At 32.5% G+C, this 19,949-nt stretch overlaps 3 protein-coding genes across 6 annotated transcripts; 2 read left to right on the top strand and 1 right to left on the bottom strand.

Moving 5' to 3' along the window:
• The first annotated feature begins 74 nt into the window (after positions 1-74).
• Positions 75-2,832, top strand: LOC106762714 (thioredoxin-like 4, chloroplastic). Of its 4 annotated transcripts, none has more exons than XM_014646754.2 (4): positions 75-182; positions 531-1,399; positions 2,183-2,236; positions 2,573-2,832. In XM_014646754.2, the coding sequence occupies exons 2-4, from the start codon at positions 944-946 to the stop codon at positions 2,699-2,701; spliced, it is 639 nt and encodes a 212-aa protein (XP_014502240.1). In that variant the 5' UTR covers positions 75-182; positions 531-943; the 3' UTR covers positions 2,702-2,832. The 4 variants fall into 4 exon arrangements, with proteins under 4 accessions (XP_014502240.1, XP_014502239.1, XP_014502241.1 ...); XM_014646753.2 differs by having other exon boundaries at positions 84-444; XM_014646755.2 differs by having other exon boundaries at positions 84-444; positions 528-1,399.
• Positions 2,833-3,869: 1,037 nt separating this feature from the next.
• LOC106761260 (coenzyme Q-binding protein COQ10 homolog, mitochondrial) lies at positions 3,870-8,484 on the bottom strand. The gene is made up of 4 exons (XM_014644792.2): positions 7,754-8,484; positions 6,959-7,154; positions 4,584-4,715; positions 3,870-4,226 (listed from the first exon to the last, which is right to left on the bottom strand). The coding sequence occupies exons 1-4, from the start codon at positions 8,038-8,040 to the stop codon at positions 4,104-4,106; spliced, it is 738 nt and encodes a 245-aa protein (XP_014500278.1). The 5' UTR covers positions 8,041-8,484; the 3' UTR covers positions 3,870-4,103.
• Positions 8,485-9,505: 1,021 nt separating this feature from the next.
• Positions 9,506-14,899, top strand: LOC106762865 (protein DCL homolog, chloroplastic). Its single transcript, XM_014646963.2, has 3 exons — positions 9,506-10,013; positions 11,638-11,752; positions 14,450-14,899. Exons 1-3 carry the CDS (start codon positions 9,676-9,678, stop codon positions 14,624-14,626), a joined length of 630 nt encoding a protein of 209 aa, XP_014502449.1. The 5' UTR covers positions 9,506-9,675; the 3' UTR covers positions 14,627-14,899.
• Positions 14,900-19,949: the final 5,050 nt, after the last annotated feature.

Here is a 19,949-nt window from a genome sequence, read left to right as displayed (position 1 = left end):
TAAAATATATATATATATATATATATATATATATATTTTATTTACTTATTTATTTATTTTTTTCTAAAAATCAGAAACCACAATGAGTGGATATGGGGAGTGCGTGTCTTCTCCTGACTCGTGGTTTGATGTGCAGAGAGAAATATGGCAAAAGCGCGCTTTTGGTTTCCAACTGTTTTCTGGTAATTCACACTCTCTCTTTCCTTCGTCTCTTCTCTTATCCATTGAACAAAATCAAATCTCACCCTTCTTCTCTCATTTTCCCATGCTCTTTGTTTCTGATTCCTTTTCAGTGCTTCATACCATTTGTTTCTTTCCTTTGCCTGAATTTATGCTTCCTTTATTTCGTTTATTCTGAATTCAACCTTCAAAATTAGAATTAGAGTGAATACTTAGTTAACCTCGCTAGCAGGGTAAAAGAAAATGCTTGAATTGCATTCAATGGTAGGTGTTGTTGTTATTCACAATATATTTATATAACATGTTCTCGCTTTGGAATAGAACGATCTTACTTTTGCTGTCAAAAGCAGGGCTGAGTGGATGTGCAATGTCTTGGGGATTTGATTTCTGATTGCTGCTCCTTCAGGACTCTGTCTGGCTACCAGTTTGAAATCCTTATACTATCGTGGCTATGTCTAATCTTTGTCTTTTTATATAAACATCAATGTCTATTGTATCACAACCATTTATAATCATTTTCCATTTCCCAAATATAGTCCACATTTTAGAGATTTTTTCTTTTTTCTGTGACCGCTATCCCTTGGGAAAGTCATTTTCCTTATTGCTCATTTTATCCTTTCACTTGATGACGCTTCTTATGATATTGGAATCAATTGAAACTCAGCAACCTTTTGTATGAGGCATCACTGCTAGCGGCCAACTTATCAAAATATTCTATTCCAAAATCTTGATTACGAGCAGTGTCAGTTTTTGAATACGAAATATGCCGCAGGTTGTCATTCCCGGACAGATTAGCAAGTCCTTTGCGAGTGTTAGAGTAGAGATACAAAAATCAGTTAAGTGTAGAATTTCCCATGTAGTTTTCAGCGTAGTTGCTAGGGACAGGCATAGCAAACTATGTCTTGATCAGACAAAAGTTGAACCTCTAGCGAAAATCAGGCACACATCATTGTCTAGTAGGATAAGAGTTGCTGATGAATATCAAGAAGGGTTATCTGATGAAGATGAAGATCTCTGTCCCGTTGAATGTGTAAGAGAATTCACCACTGATGAAGAGTTCAGCAAAATTCTGGAAAAGTCTAAAGAAACTGGATCTTTGGTTGTGGTAGATTTCTTCCGCACCTCTTGTGGAAGCTGCAAGTATATAGAGCAGGGTTTTGCAAAGTTGTGCAAGAAATCTGGCGATAATGAAGCTCCGGTAATCTTTCTAAAGCATAATGTAAGTATCTGTTTCCTCTAGATAGCAGACAAATATTTATGTTTCTATATTCTGTACAACAGTTTTTTTTAGATTAACTTTTCCACAGTAAATATTTATTACACTATTAATTAATCAAAACTATTTAATGTTTGATTATTGTATAAGACAACAAGTTTATACACAGGATAACATGTAATTGGAAGACAGTGTCATTAACCTCTGCACTATCAGCGTATGTTATTTTATTTTATTTTCCAGGTCCTATTAAGATTTTATTTTGAGTAAACAGTGTATATGTGACAATCTGAAAGATCTCTATATTGTCGTCCAATCACAACGGTTATGAGTGATAAGTTTATTAATATTGTCAAAACTCATTAGTGATAATTTTTATTTGTTATGTGTGTGTTTCCTGTCTCCATTTTGCAAACCTCCTTACAGTTTGCGGAGAAGAAATTCACGATCAGCTAATATTTACATTCTCGAAAAAAAATTCATCATGATTTTTAGGAGCGTAAAATGAAAAAAAAAACAATTTTATCCTAATTAAATTAAAATTAAAATTAGTTCCTCCATAATCTATTAATAGAAATTATTTCATATTACATTAAATTTGATTTCTAATTTATACATACTAATTCTAATTTACAAAGGAATTAGGTTTTATTTTCTTCCATAGAAATTTATCCGACGAGAGCTTTTATCATTGTCACTCGAACTAGAGGCTTTATTTGATTAATTAGTAGATTAAACATGTTAAAAGTTAATGTATAAAGACTCTTACTACGCTATTGCTTGCAGGTAATGGACGAGTACGATGAGGAGTCCGAGGTTGCTGATCGACTTAGAATCAGGGTATATCTCCTCTATTGATTACTGATTATCAAATGAAACTTAATCTTCATAAACTGACAAAGCTAAGCATCAACCATGGGTTAATCTAAATGTTTGTTGTCCAACTTCTTTTCAATGTTTAGTGGTTAGTGTCTCCATTTGCACCATTTCTCTTGTTAACTTTATTTAACTGGTGCATAATGTCGTCTTAGTTTTGGTCTTCTCTTTCTTCACCTCACTTTTATGGTTAATTCAATCTTCTTCCATTCGGCAATAGATATGTTGTGCATGATTTGTGCTACTGGGCATTCATGCTCTATAATACGATGAGTTTGAAAAGGAAACAAAATGATGCAGGCCGTGCCTCTTTTCCACTTCTACAAAGATGGCGTGCTGTTGGAAGCATTTCCAACCAGGGACAAAGAAAGGATTGTTGCAGCCATTCTCAAGTACTCATCTCTTAAAGCTGAAGATATCTTAGGTTAACTTCGTATGGGATGGGGTCATTGTCCCTGGGATGGTTGTGCACTGTTGGGAAATTAATCAATTTTTTGTAAGTGACAATGTTTGTTAAACAGCATGCTGCATACTTACCAAAACACTTCAGTCCTTTCCTATCTGCTCGAATTCACTTTGTTAGGACAGCATATTGCTTCCCAAGTATCTAGTGAAGAGTTTATTGTCCACTATGATACACACCCTTTACTTTCGTAGAGGTTATATATAAATAAAGTTTTACTTATCTAGCTTTCATTCTATTATTTATTTATTTATTTTGTTTTTTATTGATAAAAAGTTAATTAAATTTATCAATTTTAAAAATGATAATTTTATACTTCTAATAATTAAATTCTAAAACTGCATTACAATATTGAAGTACTGTACAGTATTAGTTTTATAAATTAACATACATTGGTTATAAATTCTAACTATATACTTATTAACAATAATTGATAATTGAGTGGAAAAAAAATACGTGGTTACGTTTTTGAAGATTAAAAAATTCAATAAATCTTTTATTAATATGAAAATCAAATCAAATAAATAAATAATAGAAAGAAGGTAATTAAGGCATTCTTATGCAAATTTTTTATTGTAGCGATTCACGTGACAGTTCTTATATAAGATTTGTGCCGCATATAAATAGTAGTTTTTAAGAATTGAGATCATTATGACATGGATAAAAAAATAACTGTGATAAGACAATTACGTTTTTTTTTTAATTATTAAAGATTTATCATTGGGGAGAAAAATTTAATAAGTTATTGAGACAGCATTGTAGATTCTATTAAACACGAGTTAAACAACTTCTCTATAATGATTACAGATGTTCTCGAATCTTATCCGTCATTCACAAGTTAATTGAAAGTAAATATCTAATGGACAAAATACATCTAATTGATATTACTCGATATAGTCTTTGAAATTACAAACTTTATTGCATTACTTTTTAATGAAAAGTCAACATTTTATTTCAATAATCACATTACAATTAGCAAAATGAAGACTATGGTTGTAAAATTTATATATTAGTTTTGAAGGACAACACATATTATTAAGTTCATTATAAAAGCAAAATTATTGTTTGTCTCCAAAACTATTAATCTGTTATTTATTTTGAGGGAGGGAGGGGGAGCTGTTTGTACACCAGAAGGCAGTTTTAAACAAATCATATATAAACTTCATGAAATTTGGAGATTGTCTGCAGAATATTGTTAATTCATCTAGAGACTCTAAATTGACCTCAACTATAAATTACAAAAATAGTAGAGATCACAAAGAGAAATGATCAATCATTTGGCATTGAGCGGCCAATAATAAATAGACGCCCAATTCATGTAGAGACTGTAAATTGACCTCAACTATTTCCATACGGGTGAGAACAATTCTATGCCCTCTTTCCATACGGGTTTTCATGGACCTGCACTTCCGGTCCATATATCAAACGGCAACGCTCTGTAAATGAACCAACCATCTTAGAGGCTACCTCCTTAAAGAACATTGAAGCAATCTGATCACCAAAAAAGAACATTTCATTAGCAATAACAAAATAAAAGTTCAAAATATAAATTACATAACTACAATCTCTGTAATCTAAACAGTGTTGTGATGAAGTCAATTTTGTGTAGGTATTTGTATGAATACAAATGCAGATGCATGAGCATAGGAGGGAAAGCTATGCCATAATACTGGTAATGCTATTGAGCAGTACTACTAATTAACCTTCTCCAGTACGCGAACGACATACAGGTTCAGTACTAGAAAAGGAAAACTGAGGACAACATAGGATGGATTTTTCAATCAAAGGTTAAAGACAAAATTTAAAAAGAAAGCTGTGGAGAACATACACATTATAACACAGTTATACCTGTCTGTAAAGTGGAGAGTGAAATTTAAAATCCACCAAGAAATAAAGATTGCAACTTCCAGGAACAGGGCCAGGGTTAAATTCCCATACGTTTATTAAATGGTCAAACAAGGTACTTTCTGACACGGTTGTCTGAAAACCAAAAAGAGAAAATATACAGTATAAGTACAACAAAGTATCAATAAGCAGAACTCTGCTACAAAAATTTAAAAAGATAGAAAGAAATGAAGAGAAAAACAAAGATCCGTGTTCAAGAACAGAACATATTTGACTAATCTAACTGGTTTGTGCGTAAAGAATCTAAAACCTAATCATTCAATCTTCTACTAAAATTGATCGGAACCAATCGGCATTCAGGTAATTATAAAGATTTTATATGAGAACAACTAAAGTATTTAGCAATAGCAGCGTTAAAATCAGCTGTTCAAAATCTTCATCCCATATTCCAATGCTCATTTCAGCACATACATCATGGTAGCTAGGTTATAGTAGTTCACTCTGAAGGATTTAATACTCCAGAAGTATCGTACCACAGATGGAATGACCATATCATGCTCAAGCATCACAATAGCATAATATGACAAAAATATACTCTAAGCCTAGCCACAGTTGCAGAGAAAAGATACTGTCAGAAACTACAAAGGAAAAAGTCCAGCCTTGGCTTGCCCCATCTCCGAACAAGAACAGACTGAGACGTCGGAAATTCATTTAACGAACAAGTCAAACTTGTGAATTTACAATTTTACTACCTGGCTCATAGATTGATAGTGCTAAAAGAAACGAAGCCAGAGCAATATATAAGTTACATGTAAAACGTAAAACCCAGAAGAAAAACTCTTCGTTCAGTGAGATACCTAATTTTGTTAATGGGTATTGAATATATAAACAATAAATTTCCTTAAATAACTACCTGAAACTAAGAGCCTAATAATTAATTAAATTACTGTAGACATAAAGCTAATAATCAGGAAAACATGAAACAAATACTTTAACTATTGCCTATTAATTATGAAATAAATATATCGATGAGGCATCAATAACGCTGACATTGATCTCAAAAACATTATACGACGTTATAATACTAAATATTATCATTTATCTTGGAATATATAATAACTGTAATTATGTTGATAAGCTACTGGTCAGGCTACTACTTAACTATCCATTACTAAAATGCAGTTACTTTTTATTAACTCTTAACTGCCCCTTTACAACTCAATTGATTGCAAACAAGCTAGAGACAGGAATCAAACATGCTGCACATACACAACTCTTCTGAATAATTTATTTTTTTCAACATATTATTCTACATATAAAAGTTCGTTTCGCCATCCAGATGGCCTAAAAAACATAGACCTTCAATTAAAGTATACAGTACAAGGTAAAGGAAGAATAAAGGCAACTTTGGAGATGGAGTGAGGAACCTGTTGCGCATTACTAGCAGAAGGGACTGCGCCAACATGCAGCAATCATGAAAGGGAACAGAATATCAAATGGAGGGATGTGTGCAGTCATCTTTCAGGGTGCTTTGGTGTGGACTATGGAAAAGGGAAGAGAAGGCATAGGGTAGGTAATTTACCTCTGTATTTATGTTTTCTGCTATTTCCATTCTAATCAGAAAGTGGATCTCTAGATTTTTCCTACCATGTCTACAGTAAATCAGTATCTATCACACCCGTTTGAGATTAAGCTCAAAATTCCACTTATTAAGACACAAGTTAAACCTCTGCAACATCTTTTTCAAAATGAGCATGAGCCTGCTACTTGACAGCTTGACCAACCACAGAAAAACGTAAAAAGCTATATACAGACATATTTAAAATTTAACTTTAACTAGTTTTAAAGTGTTCCATTTTTCCTTCCAAATGTCAAATGGATGCCACTAAGTCAGTTCCTCAAAGAGATGGTCACAGGGGAATTGTATTGTTTATGAGGAACTGTGTAACATCTCCACATCAATGACATTGGTGAAGGGACTTAACTACATCAGTTTCAATGATAACAAGCAAAATTGGTCAGAATAAACCAGAAGGATGCAACTTTTTTTATAATAGAGTCTTTCTGCATCTGCAATTAAAAAAAAATTAAAAAAAAGAACACCTGTGGAGTTGGCACCCGTTGCAAATAAAAGCCACCAAAATTTTCAATTTTCAATCAACATTAATGCTTTTAGCACCAAGCTGCAAATTTTCCAGATAAAAATTATGCCAACACATTAACAGACATTAGCTTGCATAAGCCTATAGATCTCATTAACTATGTAATTTTAAGCAATGCACTAACAGCCAACAACAACCAACCAAAAACTATCACAACCATAATACTCTGGAATGCAAGCAAAACATAACTAAAATACACTGGAGATGATTGAATACCTTTATTTGCTTTGGCCTGTTTACTTGTACATGAGAAACATAACTTTCAACAAGGAATTTAAATCCAATCTCCAACTCGGCATCAAATGATCCGTCTGGATGGTGTCTAAGTATGTCTGACCTTTGACACCATGGAACAAAACCGTGATAGAACTCAACAGCTGCAACAACATCAAATAATTGTTCCGGAGAGTACCTAACAATAAATAAATATACCAGTTAACACATAAAAATAATGCAAATGAGACACGAGTATAAATATCCCGCATTCAACAATAATTACATGCAAGGCCAAGATAATGACAGATTATTAGGTTAATCCAAATCAACAGTGGTCCCGGCCAATCACTCCTTAACATGTATTCAAGTTTTTCCCTTTAGACAAAGAAATTAACACTTGATTACATGTCATGGGGATAACAGTCGGGGTCACGATGGTCCCGGACTACCTAGTAATTTATTTAGGATAAGGTTTTACAGTCTCAAATTCATAAAGCTTCTTTTTAGAATCCAAACACAGAATATTTATCATATAATTTCAGTACTCAAAGAACAAATTTAAAAGCAAGCTTTCAGCCACCATTTTAACGTATCCTAACATGATGAAACTAGTCTGACATAAAAAAGAAAGAAGCTAACTTTCTTTTAAGGATTGAAATGAATCGTACAAGAAGACACTAGTTGAGCCACTCTTAAAAATGTTTACAAAAGGTAACATATATTCTGAATCATTGACTGTAGAAAAGTAAAATCGGAAAAATCTACAACCATAGTAACAATAACATGCTCTATTACCCCAAAACGCGTCTCTCCTCGTAAGTTTTGGATAGAATCCCTTCTTCACCATCTCCACATCCAAGAAACTGTCTAGTGTGAACAGCATTATAATTGTTATTATTGTTACTATTACTAGATCCTCCTATGATGGAGGAAAAGCCGATGCGAGAGACAGAAGGCTGAATGTGATGACCGGTAATGGCTGTGATTGATCTGCCCTTGCTCGACCTGATCAATTGACTCGCACCGCTTTTGCGTGATGCTAAGGAGCAAAGGGCTTTCGAGGTCGACAAAAACGGCGGCATAGTAACTCCGAAAAAATTTGGGATACCTAATCTAATTAAACTTGGAATTATGAGAAAAAACAAAACTTTGCACCTTCCACGGTTGCAATAAGGATGCAGCCAGGACCCCAGCTTAGCTGAAAAATCGATGGAATGAGAACCGCGGATCCAGAATGCGAAACCCTAGGACACCATAAATAGTTGAACGGCAGAATATTCCAATGGAAGGATACGCGATATCCTGAGAAGAAACTCAAACGGAAAGAGAGAATGGGATGTGCTTGCGAATTTATTGGGTAGAACAACTACGAATTTGAGGGGAAATTTGGTGATTCTTGTTTATCAAGAAAATATTCAAACATGAAACCACCGCGCCACGTGGTTGATTAGGTCATTTTAGTTAACTTTTTCATTTTTCAATATACTGTCAACCGCCGCACGACGTCGTTTATAATTGAGTATACACGTGGGCAGTGTCGCTGAAATAGAGAAACCCGTCGTCCCCCTTCTTGCTCTCTTTTTTGTTGTCATTCGAAAGATGCAAGTTTCTAAAATTCTCTATGTTCATCTTAAATCAACTTACTCATTACTGTTAACGGGATGCTTTAAACTCTTATAGTGTCTGATTCGCTAAAAATATATTAGAGTGTATTTTTATATTTTGATACTAAATTCAATTTTAATAGATTGAATTTAAATTTTAGAAAAAATCACTTAAAATTTTAATTTTCAAAAACTAATACTAATCTAATTAAAAAATAATGCGAAGTTTAAAAATTAATTTAACATAATCCAATTCTTTCCTTGTATCCATGGTGTTGATTATATAGTCTCAATGAAATCGATTCCAATTTTGTATGAGAATTGATTCCAAGTAATATTCATCCTTATTTAATCTCCAGCTTTGTATGGACATGAAAAGTTAAGTATAAAAGTGTATTTTCACGTATAATACCCTCAAATAAGTAGCGTTATTAAGAGATCAAAAAATCATTTCATCTCACATATCTCCACTTTCTCTCACTTTCTAAATATAAACATAATTTCATTCTCAAAATTGTGTTCACCAATATTTATTCACCCTGACAAACACAGCATAAAAGTTCACGAATGATATATAGCACACATGGTTTTATATTAAAAAACTCAACAAATAAAAGTTTAATGATTTGTGATTTCTTCTTAAGTTTTAATTAAACAATTATTATTATTATTATTATATTATATTATATTTGAGATTTTCCTTAGACGAATCCTTTTAAATAATAATATAATTTATTCAGAGATTAATTGAAAAATACGATGATTAAATATGCATTTTAGAAAATACGTATTTAATAAATATAAAGTAGTACATACAAAATTAATTTCCATTTATTTTATTTTTTAGAGTACAATATTTTTCATGAAATTATCAAATTATGAGTCATTTATTGGATCTAAAGCAAAAGTAGTTCTTAATATTGGTTTTAATATCCGTGGAAAAGATAAAAAAATTGTGAAGGGGGAAGAAAATGGGTAGAGGAGAGGGAGCTGAAGCTGCTTCTTTATCCTAAACTTGAGTTTCCCGCATAGCTGAGAGAGTGAGTGATGAATAATAGAATACGATGTTAGTTGGATAATTGAGTGAGCTGAGTGATAAATTCGACTTCAACCATGGCTTTGCCTTCTTTACTACCCAAAACGGCACCGCATCTTCTTCCCTTCACAAACCCCTTCTCTTCCTCTTCCTCTCCCTCCACTCTCATCTTACCTTTCCGCTTCCACTTTTTCTCTCATCTTCCTCCTCTCTCTCTTCTCAAAGCCGCTTCCTCCGCCGGCGATAGTTTTCGCAGCAAGCCCCTCATGTCGCAAAGAAGGGGGATTTTGGAGGAACACGGCAGCCAAGCCTTTGAGGAAGACGACGACGACAAATGGATTGACTGGGAGGACCAGATTTTGGAGGACACAGTTCCTCTCGTTGGTTTCGTCAGGATGATTCTCCATTCTGGACAGTATGTTTCTCTCATCAAACCAATTTCCTCGCTTTACTTTACTTTATGCCTATATATACATCCTATGACCGTATTATGCAATTGCAGTTGAAACTACTAATATATCAGCTAGTCTAACTCGAATCCAATGCAGATCATATACTAACTGTTTAAGTCTTACTCTACTGTTTGAGTGTTTTAACCTCTGCACATCACTATAAACAGTTCAATTATCATTGAGTACGGTCAAGACCAGCTCTGAAGTTTCATATTGATTCCTGTTATACGATTTCAGAACTATGTCTTGAGAAATAACTGCAAAAATGCGTAAACAAGACATGGGCGGATTTGTTTAAGCAAGTTTGGAGATTCATGTATCACGGGAGTCTTCAATTTCATTCTCCATCTTATTTCCTTGTCACCTCTTGTATTTAAGTCTGGGTGTTCAGAGTTCTTAAATAGCTACTATTGTGGTGCTATTGCTTTGTGAGTTTCCCTGGATTTGCAATTGTTCTCCGTCTTCCATTGTGGCTGCTATGAGTGTCATGGTTGTAGGATGCATCCTCGTGATATATCGGATGGAAATCAAGTTTGAGACTAAGTCCCCTTGATAAAAATGAGAAAGTAGAATACCTTATAAAAATAATGAAAACTCATAAACTTATTTTAAGATTTTGGTGTCAATCTTTTACGTGATTAGACTCATGTTTTATCGGTGTTGTCTCTTTACACTAAACCTCTTCCCTCAATGAACCCGATAATATCTAGCCTAGTGAAATTTTTTTTAGTTAATATTATGCCTATTTTTATTCATTTTATATTTATTTGCTTACAACTTAAATTGTGATGTATGTATAATTGATATATATAGTATATTTAACCTATTATGCGACTTTTTCACTATTTGCTCAAAATGGTATCCACCACTGGATATAACAGTTTATTGACTTGCCACCATTTTCTGCTATTATAACTGATGATGCTGGGTGTTTGAACTGATGAGTCCCAACACTGCATGCCTCTCGGGTTATGTCCATAACAATATAACTGGAAACAAGAAAAGCAAGGAGTGAGTACTTTTATACGGGTGCAGGAAATGCCCTCTTTGTTGTAAGGGCCAGGGAAGTGGGAGTCCTTTTTATTCAAAGTTCCAAACCACTTTTGGGCTTTCAGGGGATTTCAATTTCCAGAACTGAAATCTATAGCTGTAATAGCAGTCAAATTGATAAAGACGATTTGGATATAGAAGATGATGATTAATGAAACGTATCTAGGAAACTTGTATTTGACATTTTGTTGGTATTTACTTGTATGTTTATACACCTATGGCTTTTTATTGTTTTGTTATGAATGTATGCATTTTGAGTAATTTCTATAATTTTTGATAATTTACGCATATACTATATAACAATTTTCAGAGTTGTGCTTATCCCACCATTTGTTATCCCTCTATAGAGTTTCCGGGGCCAGTTGCTATGCGCTGCTATTTGGGATTTAAAACACTGATGGGTCTGCATACATGTTTTGTTTTCATTTATCTTGGAAAGTCTGATGATAGCTTGTTACAAATTCTTGCCTCAGATATACATGTCCTGGTCTCATTTCTCTTGGAATTCTAATACCTTATTGCAAATTCTTGTCATAGATATGAAAGTGGAGATAGACTAAGTGAAGAGCATGAGAAAACCATTATTGAGAAGCTGCTTCCCTTTCATCCGGAATTTGAGCAAAAGATCGGATGTGGAGTTGATTATATCACGGTATCTCTCTATCACACACACTTTTCTCCTTCTTACTCACAATTCGCACACACACAATATATGCACTAATTTTGTTTACAAAAGGCCTTCCCAATATTACTTTTTTTTTTTTCAGTTGGGTTAAATAATGATGAATTTTGTAGTTTTAGCTGTCTCTTAGATTAGATACATGGCCGTGACATCAGGTGTTCGTCCATTAAAAAATTTAAAATGGCTCTGGTTTATGGTGGGTGATGGAAAGCCAGCTTAACTGTGATTACTTGGTTGATGTGAGACAGTGGGGTGCTTTCATTGCATTTGCAGCTTCCATCACCTTCATTGTGTTGGATGTGAGACAGTGTGGTTAGTCCTGTCCTGTGTCGTCTAGTAATGCAGCCTAAGTAGCGATTATAAGTTTTGGACAATTTACAACTTATTAGGTGGATTTGGAATTGAGTTTGGTCCTGATCTCAAATTCCGATGGTGGGGACCCACTAATAACAAGATCTGTCTCTGACGAAATGCAGGGTGCAATAGTGCAAATTGGTTTATTGCTGGGAAAAATAAGTAATTGGCTATTGTTAATTCATGAAGTGCTATCTGATTGATTTTGCTTTATGAAAAATTTATGCCACTGATTTGTTCATCATTGGTGATCCACTCTACATTTCACTCGGCAAAATGATCCCTTGCAATTAGAGAACTCCATCCTTAATATTGTTAATGACTGAACTTAAGTATCTCTTCTGTCTCTCAGGCTCTGCTACAGATAAGTTTTTTCAGGATTTTCATACTAAACTTGTATTGATTTTTTCAGTAGGCCAGTAAATTTAGTGCTCCAAGTTCGTCTGTTTTTCTCAATCTTTGTCCCATTCCACGCTAGTTATGAATTCACATGATACATGTACTTAGAAAGGTTTAGCCCCGTAAAAGCCTTTTGGTGCTATCCACGTGATGTGTGTAAAAAAAATCAATTATACCGACATAAACCTGAATTTTAACCATATTTAAAAAAAAAAATCCAAATAATGTAAGTAGGGTTTTAAACCAAGATTTCTACTTTTTAGCAGATAATTCAGTTAACTGGTTTTAAAATTTTGATTTTGACTTACAGTTGGCTTTTAAAACTGGTTGTGGCTAATATTTTAGCGAAAGCTGGTCCTAGACAAGTTTTAAAACTTATTTTGGTTTAAAACTCAATTAGGATCAAAACCAGTTGAAAATTAGTTTAAAACTGGTTCGACCAAAACCAAACCAGTGTTAAAAGAGTGTTCCTCCCTACACCTCCCCTCCTTCTTCCTACACCTCCAATTTTACTATTCTATCCTTCACCAATTTTACCATTCTATCCTTCAATTAATGCTGTAACAGTAGTATTTATTTTGAGCTTTTCATTTTTCTTTCTTTTTCAACTCTCAATTCAACCAGGATAAACCAACTAGGCAGCCAGTATTTTTCATCTTCTGAAAGTGGCTTCAATTTTCCAGAGGAAACAGTGTACTTTTTTTTCTTCTTTTTTGTGTTTTTTTTTTCTTTTTTGTGTTTTCACTCTGTGAGTTGTTGAGCTGAAAAAGAAAGCTGGATTCAAGTTTTCAACTTCTGAAGCTTGCTCAAGTGTGGAATCGCGGAGATGAAAGCTGCCGCAAATGGCACTGCTGCCGCCCTGCGAATGGCGGATCTGGTGGCGCCGCAACTGGATCTGCGGCTAATGGCAACCGCAGCTGGATCTGCGGTTGAGTTTTGGGGGGTGCATCTTGTTGCCGCATATCGCAATGCGGGTAAAGGAAAACGCAGTTCGTCCTGCGGCTAATGGCAACCGCAGGTGGATCTGCGGTTGGGGTTTTGGGGGGTGCATTTCGTGTTGTCCGCATATCGCAATGCGGTTAATGGAAACGCAATTCGTCCTGCGGTTGTGCGGATCTGCGGTTGTGCGGATCTGCGGAGCAAGAAGAAAGTGGGTTCGAGACAGACGAGCTTTAACAGTCTTCTTGATCTGGACATGAAAGCTGATGAAGAGAGTGATGAAGAAAAACTGAGTGTAGCTACCAGCATTGCAGCAACATGGTTCATGTATGTTTTCCCTGACGTGAAGGAAACAGAAAAAGAGAAAGAGCTACCATTCTAATACTAATACTAACCGTTCTTTGCATTTGACTACTGAGACCCCTAGTCCATTGTCTAATTTTGCAGATTTATTTTCTTTGATTCTGAGACCCCCAAATTAGATCAACACCTCCTGCACCTTTCTCTATTATATATTAATAAGTTTTGAATTTATTAAAAGAAGGGTAAAATAGTAAAATTGGAGGTGCAGGAAGAAGGAGGTGAGGTGCAGGGAGCAATACTCGTGTTAAAATCCGATTCTTATAATTTGTTGGATTTGAACTGGTTTTACATTATATAAAGCCCTCCCGGCTAGCCAAATATGGCCTTTGGCCTTGGTGTTACCATCACGTGTGTAATAATTTTATTCCTGTCTTAACTGTTGAAAAGTAAGGGGCATATTGACTGGCTTATTCTCTCTAACTGTCTGCCATCACTTTCCGAGATTAGCTTTTGAAAAAAACTCATAAAAATCGATAAAATATGTATTTAATGCCTTCATTGTCTCTCGAATTGAATTACATCCAATCTGTTTTTTTTGGGGTTAACTAATTACACTTGGATTGCGATTTTTACGTGTTGCTGAAAGTTTTCTGTTCGCTTTAAACTTGACAGATTGGATATCATCCTGATTTTGAACGCTCAAGGTGTTTGTTCATTGTTCGACAAGATGGTCAAGTGGTTGATTTTTCATATTGGAAATGTATAAAGGGCTTGATCAGAAAGAACTATCCATTATACGCAGACACTTTCATTCTCAGACATTTCAGGAAGAAAAGTCGTAATTTGTGAAGTTAAAACTGTATTATGTTGGTTGGACCATTTTATATTAGCGTTCGCATCTTTTTTTAATTTTTTGTTTGTATTATTTTCGTGTTTTCTTATTGGTAGCTTAGTATTTTAAAGGTCAGAGAAAAATGGTGCACAATTTTTTTGGAGTTCTGAAGAGTGTTTGATATTTATGGACTCACTACAAATAATTGCCACTCAATGCCGGAATTTGTTCCCATTTTATTGACAATATTCGTAGTGATATAAAAATATGGGAATGTAGATGATAATGTACCTTTTAGTGCATATATTTTTTCAATTTGTAGAATTGAAGTTCATTTTATACCGTTTTACACCCCCTGTTTGCTTAGAGTGAAATAAGGAAGAAATAATTGGAGATGATGGAAAACCTTCTATTGTTTGTGAGAGTTACTCTCTCCATCATCACATAACATAATGTTTCCTACATTTTTCGTTTTTTTTTTTTTTGTTTTTCAGTAATATTTAAACGGAAATGAATATCTGTTAGATTGTTAAACGAACGGAAATCGACATCTATTGAAGACAAATCAATAACCTCAAAGCGAGGTATGTTTTCTTTTGATTTTAAAATCGACAGCTCCATACCAAACAGTTCCGTGGGTTTGGACGAAAGTAATTGTATTTTTTTTTGTTACCTTTTTTAGACTGGAATATAATTTTTAAAATGTAAAAATATATTTTAAAAAGTTCATTTCAAAATGAATGGAAAGGTGAAAATTGTGGCATAAGGCAAAGTGGATCAATTTATTTTTTTTATGCATATGAAATCTGTCGTGATATAACTAAGCTGGGCTTTTGTTTATTGATTCAGTGGACATTTCTTCCAGCACCCGCATTTTTCTTTCTACACCCATCAATTTTAGAATTCCCCTTTTACCCCAGTAAAAGTAAAAATGGCGGAGCTGGTCCACTAGAACCGAGTCTGCATGGACTTCAGTTCGATTTTAACCCACCATTTACATGTTTTTATACAGGTTTTCTTTAAGAGTTTGTAGATGAACTCGTTAACTATCTAAACAATTTAAATGTTTTTAATTAACTTTTCATTAAAAAAATTGATTTATTGAGTGTTTAAAATATTTTTATTTTTGTTTATTATTTAATTTTGTTATCTCGTCTTTTGATTAACTTATTTATTTTCTTTTTAATCTTTTAAATTGATCAATTCGTTTTCTCTCTCTAAAAAATATGAGAGGAGATTGAGAATATTCAATCCATATGTTATTTACATTATTCATATATTAATATGTGAAGCTTTATAACATGAAACTATTTATAATTTTGGTGTTTATTTATAACAAGTTTCATAATAATATAAGAATTTAAGTTTTGTTTTGTTTTCTTATTTGCCAACTCAGAAAGCACCAAATTTTCTAATATATTTATTTGAGAAATTGATGGAGTCGTTGACATAGACGAATCACAGTGGTCCACGCACCTAACTTTTACTTTGAGAGCATCCGTGAAGCCTCCACCATCAAAATTTCATGACAGTTTTCCCACAAAATTTATTACCAATTTTTTAAATTTTTCTTCAGCTCTTCAAAGCTGCATACAACAAGTGCCACGTGTCTCCTTTGTTTTTTTAGTTTTACTATAATAGGACAAAGTTGAGCTATCAAAGATTTATCCAACTTATTTTGCTTCATCCTTTCATAGCCTATAAAATATTTTCTTCCTTTTCCAATTATATTTCATACTTTTCTCTACTTCAATTCTTCTCAATAGTTCTATATATGTTCATCTACTACGTTGGTGTAAAAGGTCGTGGTTTTGTAGAGAATAATGTTTTAAGTTGGAACCATAACAAATAACCACTAATTATGAATACTCATTTGAAGCTATTATGGATATACTTATAAGCAAAATGACAAAGAATTTTATCATCACAATCTTTAAGAGAGTTAATCCTAAAATGTTTATGATAATGTTTAATGGTTATCTTTAGGACTAAGTTAAAACTTTGGACTCTGTTGAAAGATAAATAAATTATTTTACTAAAATTTTAGTGAGATCTTCAATTTTATTTTACTTTTAAAAAGTGACATATCATAAATATTTTATATCTAGTTCAAAGACTTTGTTAAATAAACTTAGCACATAATCTCTCCTCATATCTTTAAAAATAAGCATATAATACATATAATGCAAATTAGAATATATATTTATTAAAAATACTTTTTTGGAGATAGTAACTTTGACCTAATAAACATTAAATCCATGATGTTTTGAGAAAAAAAAAATCTCGTATAATCTCAACGTCATGTGCTTAACATTTTGTGCGTCCTTGACTTTTTAATGTCTTGTGTTGTTTGAGATAAACTATGCAATAATTTGTAAAACTTGAGTGTCGACTTCTGATTGGTTCCTAGCTTTTAAAACCCACTCACCATTTATGCAATTAAATACCAAAGGTGACTTACACAAAGCATATGTTCACATCACACAAGACAAACGGTGAAGACCGAAACTCATTACCAATTACTTTATAAAACAAAAATAATTATGTTAAGAATAGGTGCAGATCAATGTTCTAAGTACTGTAATATTTAATTTTGAGCTATTTAGTTGTTATTTGGTGAAGTAATTAATTTAGAAGGTATTTTAATGTTAAAATTAGTAAATATTAATGTTATATTAAATATAACTATCTATCTCTTTATCTTTTATCTACATTTACAAAAATTAAAATAAACTTTTGATTATCAATTATTAGGGGTGGACAAATAGTACTGTATTGTTAAAAACTGTACTGAACTAAAAATTAATTTGTTTAAACTGAACTGTGAAATAGTTCATACAAACTCAACTGTTTTTTGTTTTATCAAACTAAACTGAACTTTATTGTACTAAATTGTAAATTATACTAAACTACAATATAAACTGAACTGAACTTCTAACTAAATTGTAAATTGTATTAAATTATAATATAAACTGAACTAAATTACTAACTAAATTTTATGTATAAATTACAATATAAACAAACATGGCTCATTGGTAAAGAAAGTGGTTTTTTTAAAGCTTTTGGACAATGGAAGATCCAATTAAATACACTTGTTTATAAGAATAAAATTCTCAAAATACTTTTATTTTATGCAGAACTCATACCGGATGAAAAATAAAGTTTATTTCACAACTTGAATTAAAACAAAAAGTTGATTTAATTTTATTTTTAGAATCACATATTTAGAATTTTAGTTTATTACTTTATGGATAAGTTGTGTGGCATTTATGTTCCTGGTTGATAATAATTTCTGATTCAATTTTCCCTAATATACACGTATAAAAAATGTTGCTTGTATTGCACCATTCCAGTTAATTAGAGGGCGTTCGAAATGCTCATGTAAATTTTGTCTTAATTTATGATTTTTAACGATTATTTTTAATTTTACTTTTAATAAATTTGTAATCAAGTTTACGATATTAAATTTAGTTCTGGTTTTTTAATTCTTGAATATAAAATATGATTTTACTTGTTTAACTGAATTTTAATGTAAGGCAGTACAATTAAGTGCAGTTAACTGAACTGAAAATTTATTAAGTTCAATTCTTTAAAACTGAACCATAAAACATTATATTTAAGTTATAATAAAAATACTTCAGTTCTTTTTAGTATAATATAGTACAATTAACTATTAACTGTAGTACAGTACAGTTAGTATTTTTTTTCCCAGTCCTAATTACTTAATTATAATCCAATTGATGATAATAACATTTTTATCTTAAATTGATTAAAATTAATATTGAAAGTCCCACATCCACTAGAGATAAGACCAATTTATAATATATGAGTGAAATGCAAACTTCACCTTACAAGTCGGTTTTGTGAGATTGAGTTAGACTAAAAACTCACTTTCCAATATAGTATTAGAATCATGGTCAAAATCAATCCTAATGATATTTCTTGTTTCTCAACCTTCTGATCCTACTTTTTTATCATGTGGGTACAGAGAAACTTGTGTGAGAAAGTAATATATTTAATCCATATTATAAACCAGACTATCATATGGTTTGTTTTTAAACAATGATAATGTATCTCTTAGTGTTTTTAACCAATTAACTAATACATGAATATTGTAAAAAAGAAAATAGAATAAAGGAGAATGGACTAAAAATCTAGGCATAAAAAAAGTAACAGGGAGAGATGCAGAGAATAGAGATTCTTTGTTGGTTGTGCATGTGGCATGCACTAATGGGGTGTGGTAGCTAGAAGTGTTGGTTGGACACGTGTTTGTGTTTCTATTTTTGTTGGTCCCAAACATAATATTAGAATGTAATGTGGTCTTCTCTTTGCAACACCTGTACTCTTCATGTCTCTTTCTTTCTCTCCATTGCTTCAAAAACTGCTGAGCTGTTCTAACTACTTTCGACCTTTCCAGACTTCCTGCATAATAAATATACTCTTCTTATTCCCTTTCTCAACCAACAAAATAATATCATATGTCTCTCTTTGCTACAACAAATGCATCAAACCTAAAAACACTCTTCTTATTATTACTGTCTAAACAAACTACCTCAAAATCAAATCTTATGTTCTGTGTTCAATTTACATTTTATGTAAGACTGCCTTGTCTCACTTCAAATTTAAGGGTTTTATTGCACCCATTACCCAAAAATACTCTCATTCTCATTGCATTTCCTTTCATAGACAAATGGAATAAATACAACTGGTCTCTGTGTTCTTAGTATATTCACGATTTCATCTTGAAAACGGAGTCATGGGAATTGATTCATTCGCGTTAGAATTATAAAAAAATAAAATAAAAGTTGCATTTGTGAATATAATTGTAAAAATATTAATTATTAAATTTGTTTAAGGTGACTATCTATGTAAACGTAGAAACAATAAGAAAGGAAAAACAAAAATAATCCTATTAACAAGTTTTATTCTTTCCATTATATTAAGAATATCCGATTAAACAATTTAGATCTCATATATTTTGTCCAAGTTTGTAAAAGTGTAATTTAGGAGCAGATATAAAAATAAGAACTCCAAGATAAGAGAAGAGAATGAATCTTTCATTACAAGTTAAAATAACTTTAACACTCCTAACAAAATTAGGTTTAGAATCAATGAATAAAAATAGCTCCTTGAATGGATTTATTCAAACAAGTACCAAATACTATTTTACTTTTAATCTTCTGTTTGGTCCGAAATAAGAGATTTTTACGATATTGTATAGGAAAATACTTATATTGAATTTTTGGTGATGGTGTTATAATTAATTTTTGGGATGATTTATAGTGTTTTGCTAGCTAGATGCATTTTTCTTTTTACATGTGTTCCTTATGTTTTCCAGTT

Source organism: Vigna radiata, chromosome 5 (assembly GCF_000741045.1).
Source record: "Vigna radiata var. radiata cultivar VC1973A chromosome 5, Vradiata_ver6, whole genome shotgun sequence".
Classification (NCBI taxonomy): domain Eukaryota; kingdom Viridiplantae; phylum Streptophyta; class Magnoliopsida; order Fabales; family Fabaceae; genus Vigna; species Vigna radiata.
Note: the sequence above shows the minus strand (reverse complement) of the source record. Positions and strands in the feature narration are given on the sequence as shown.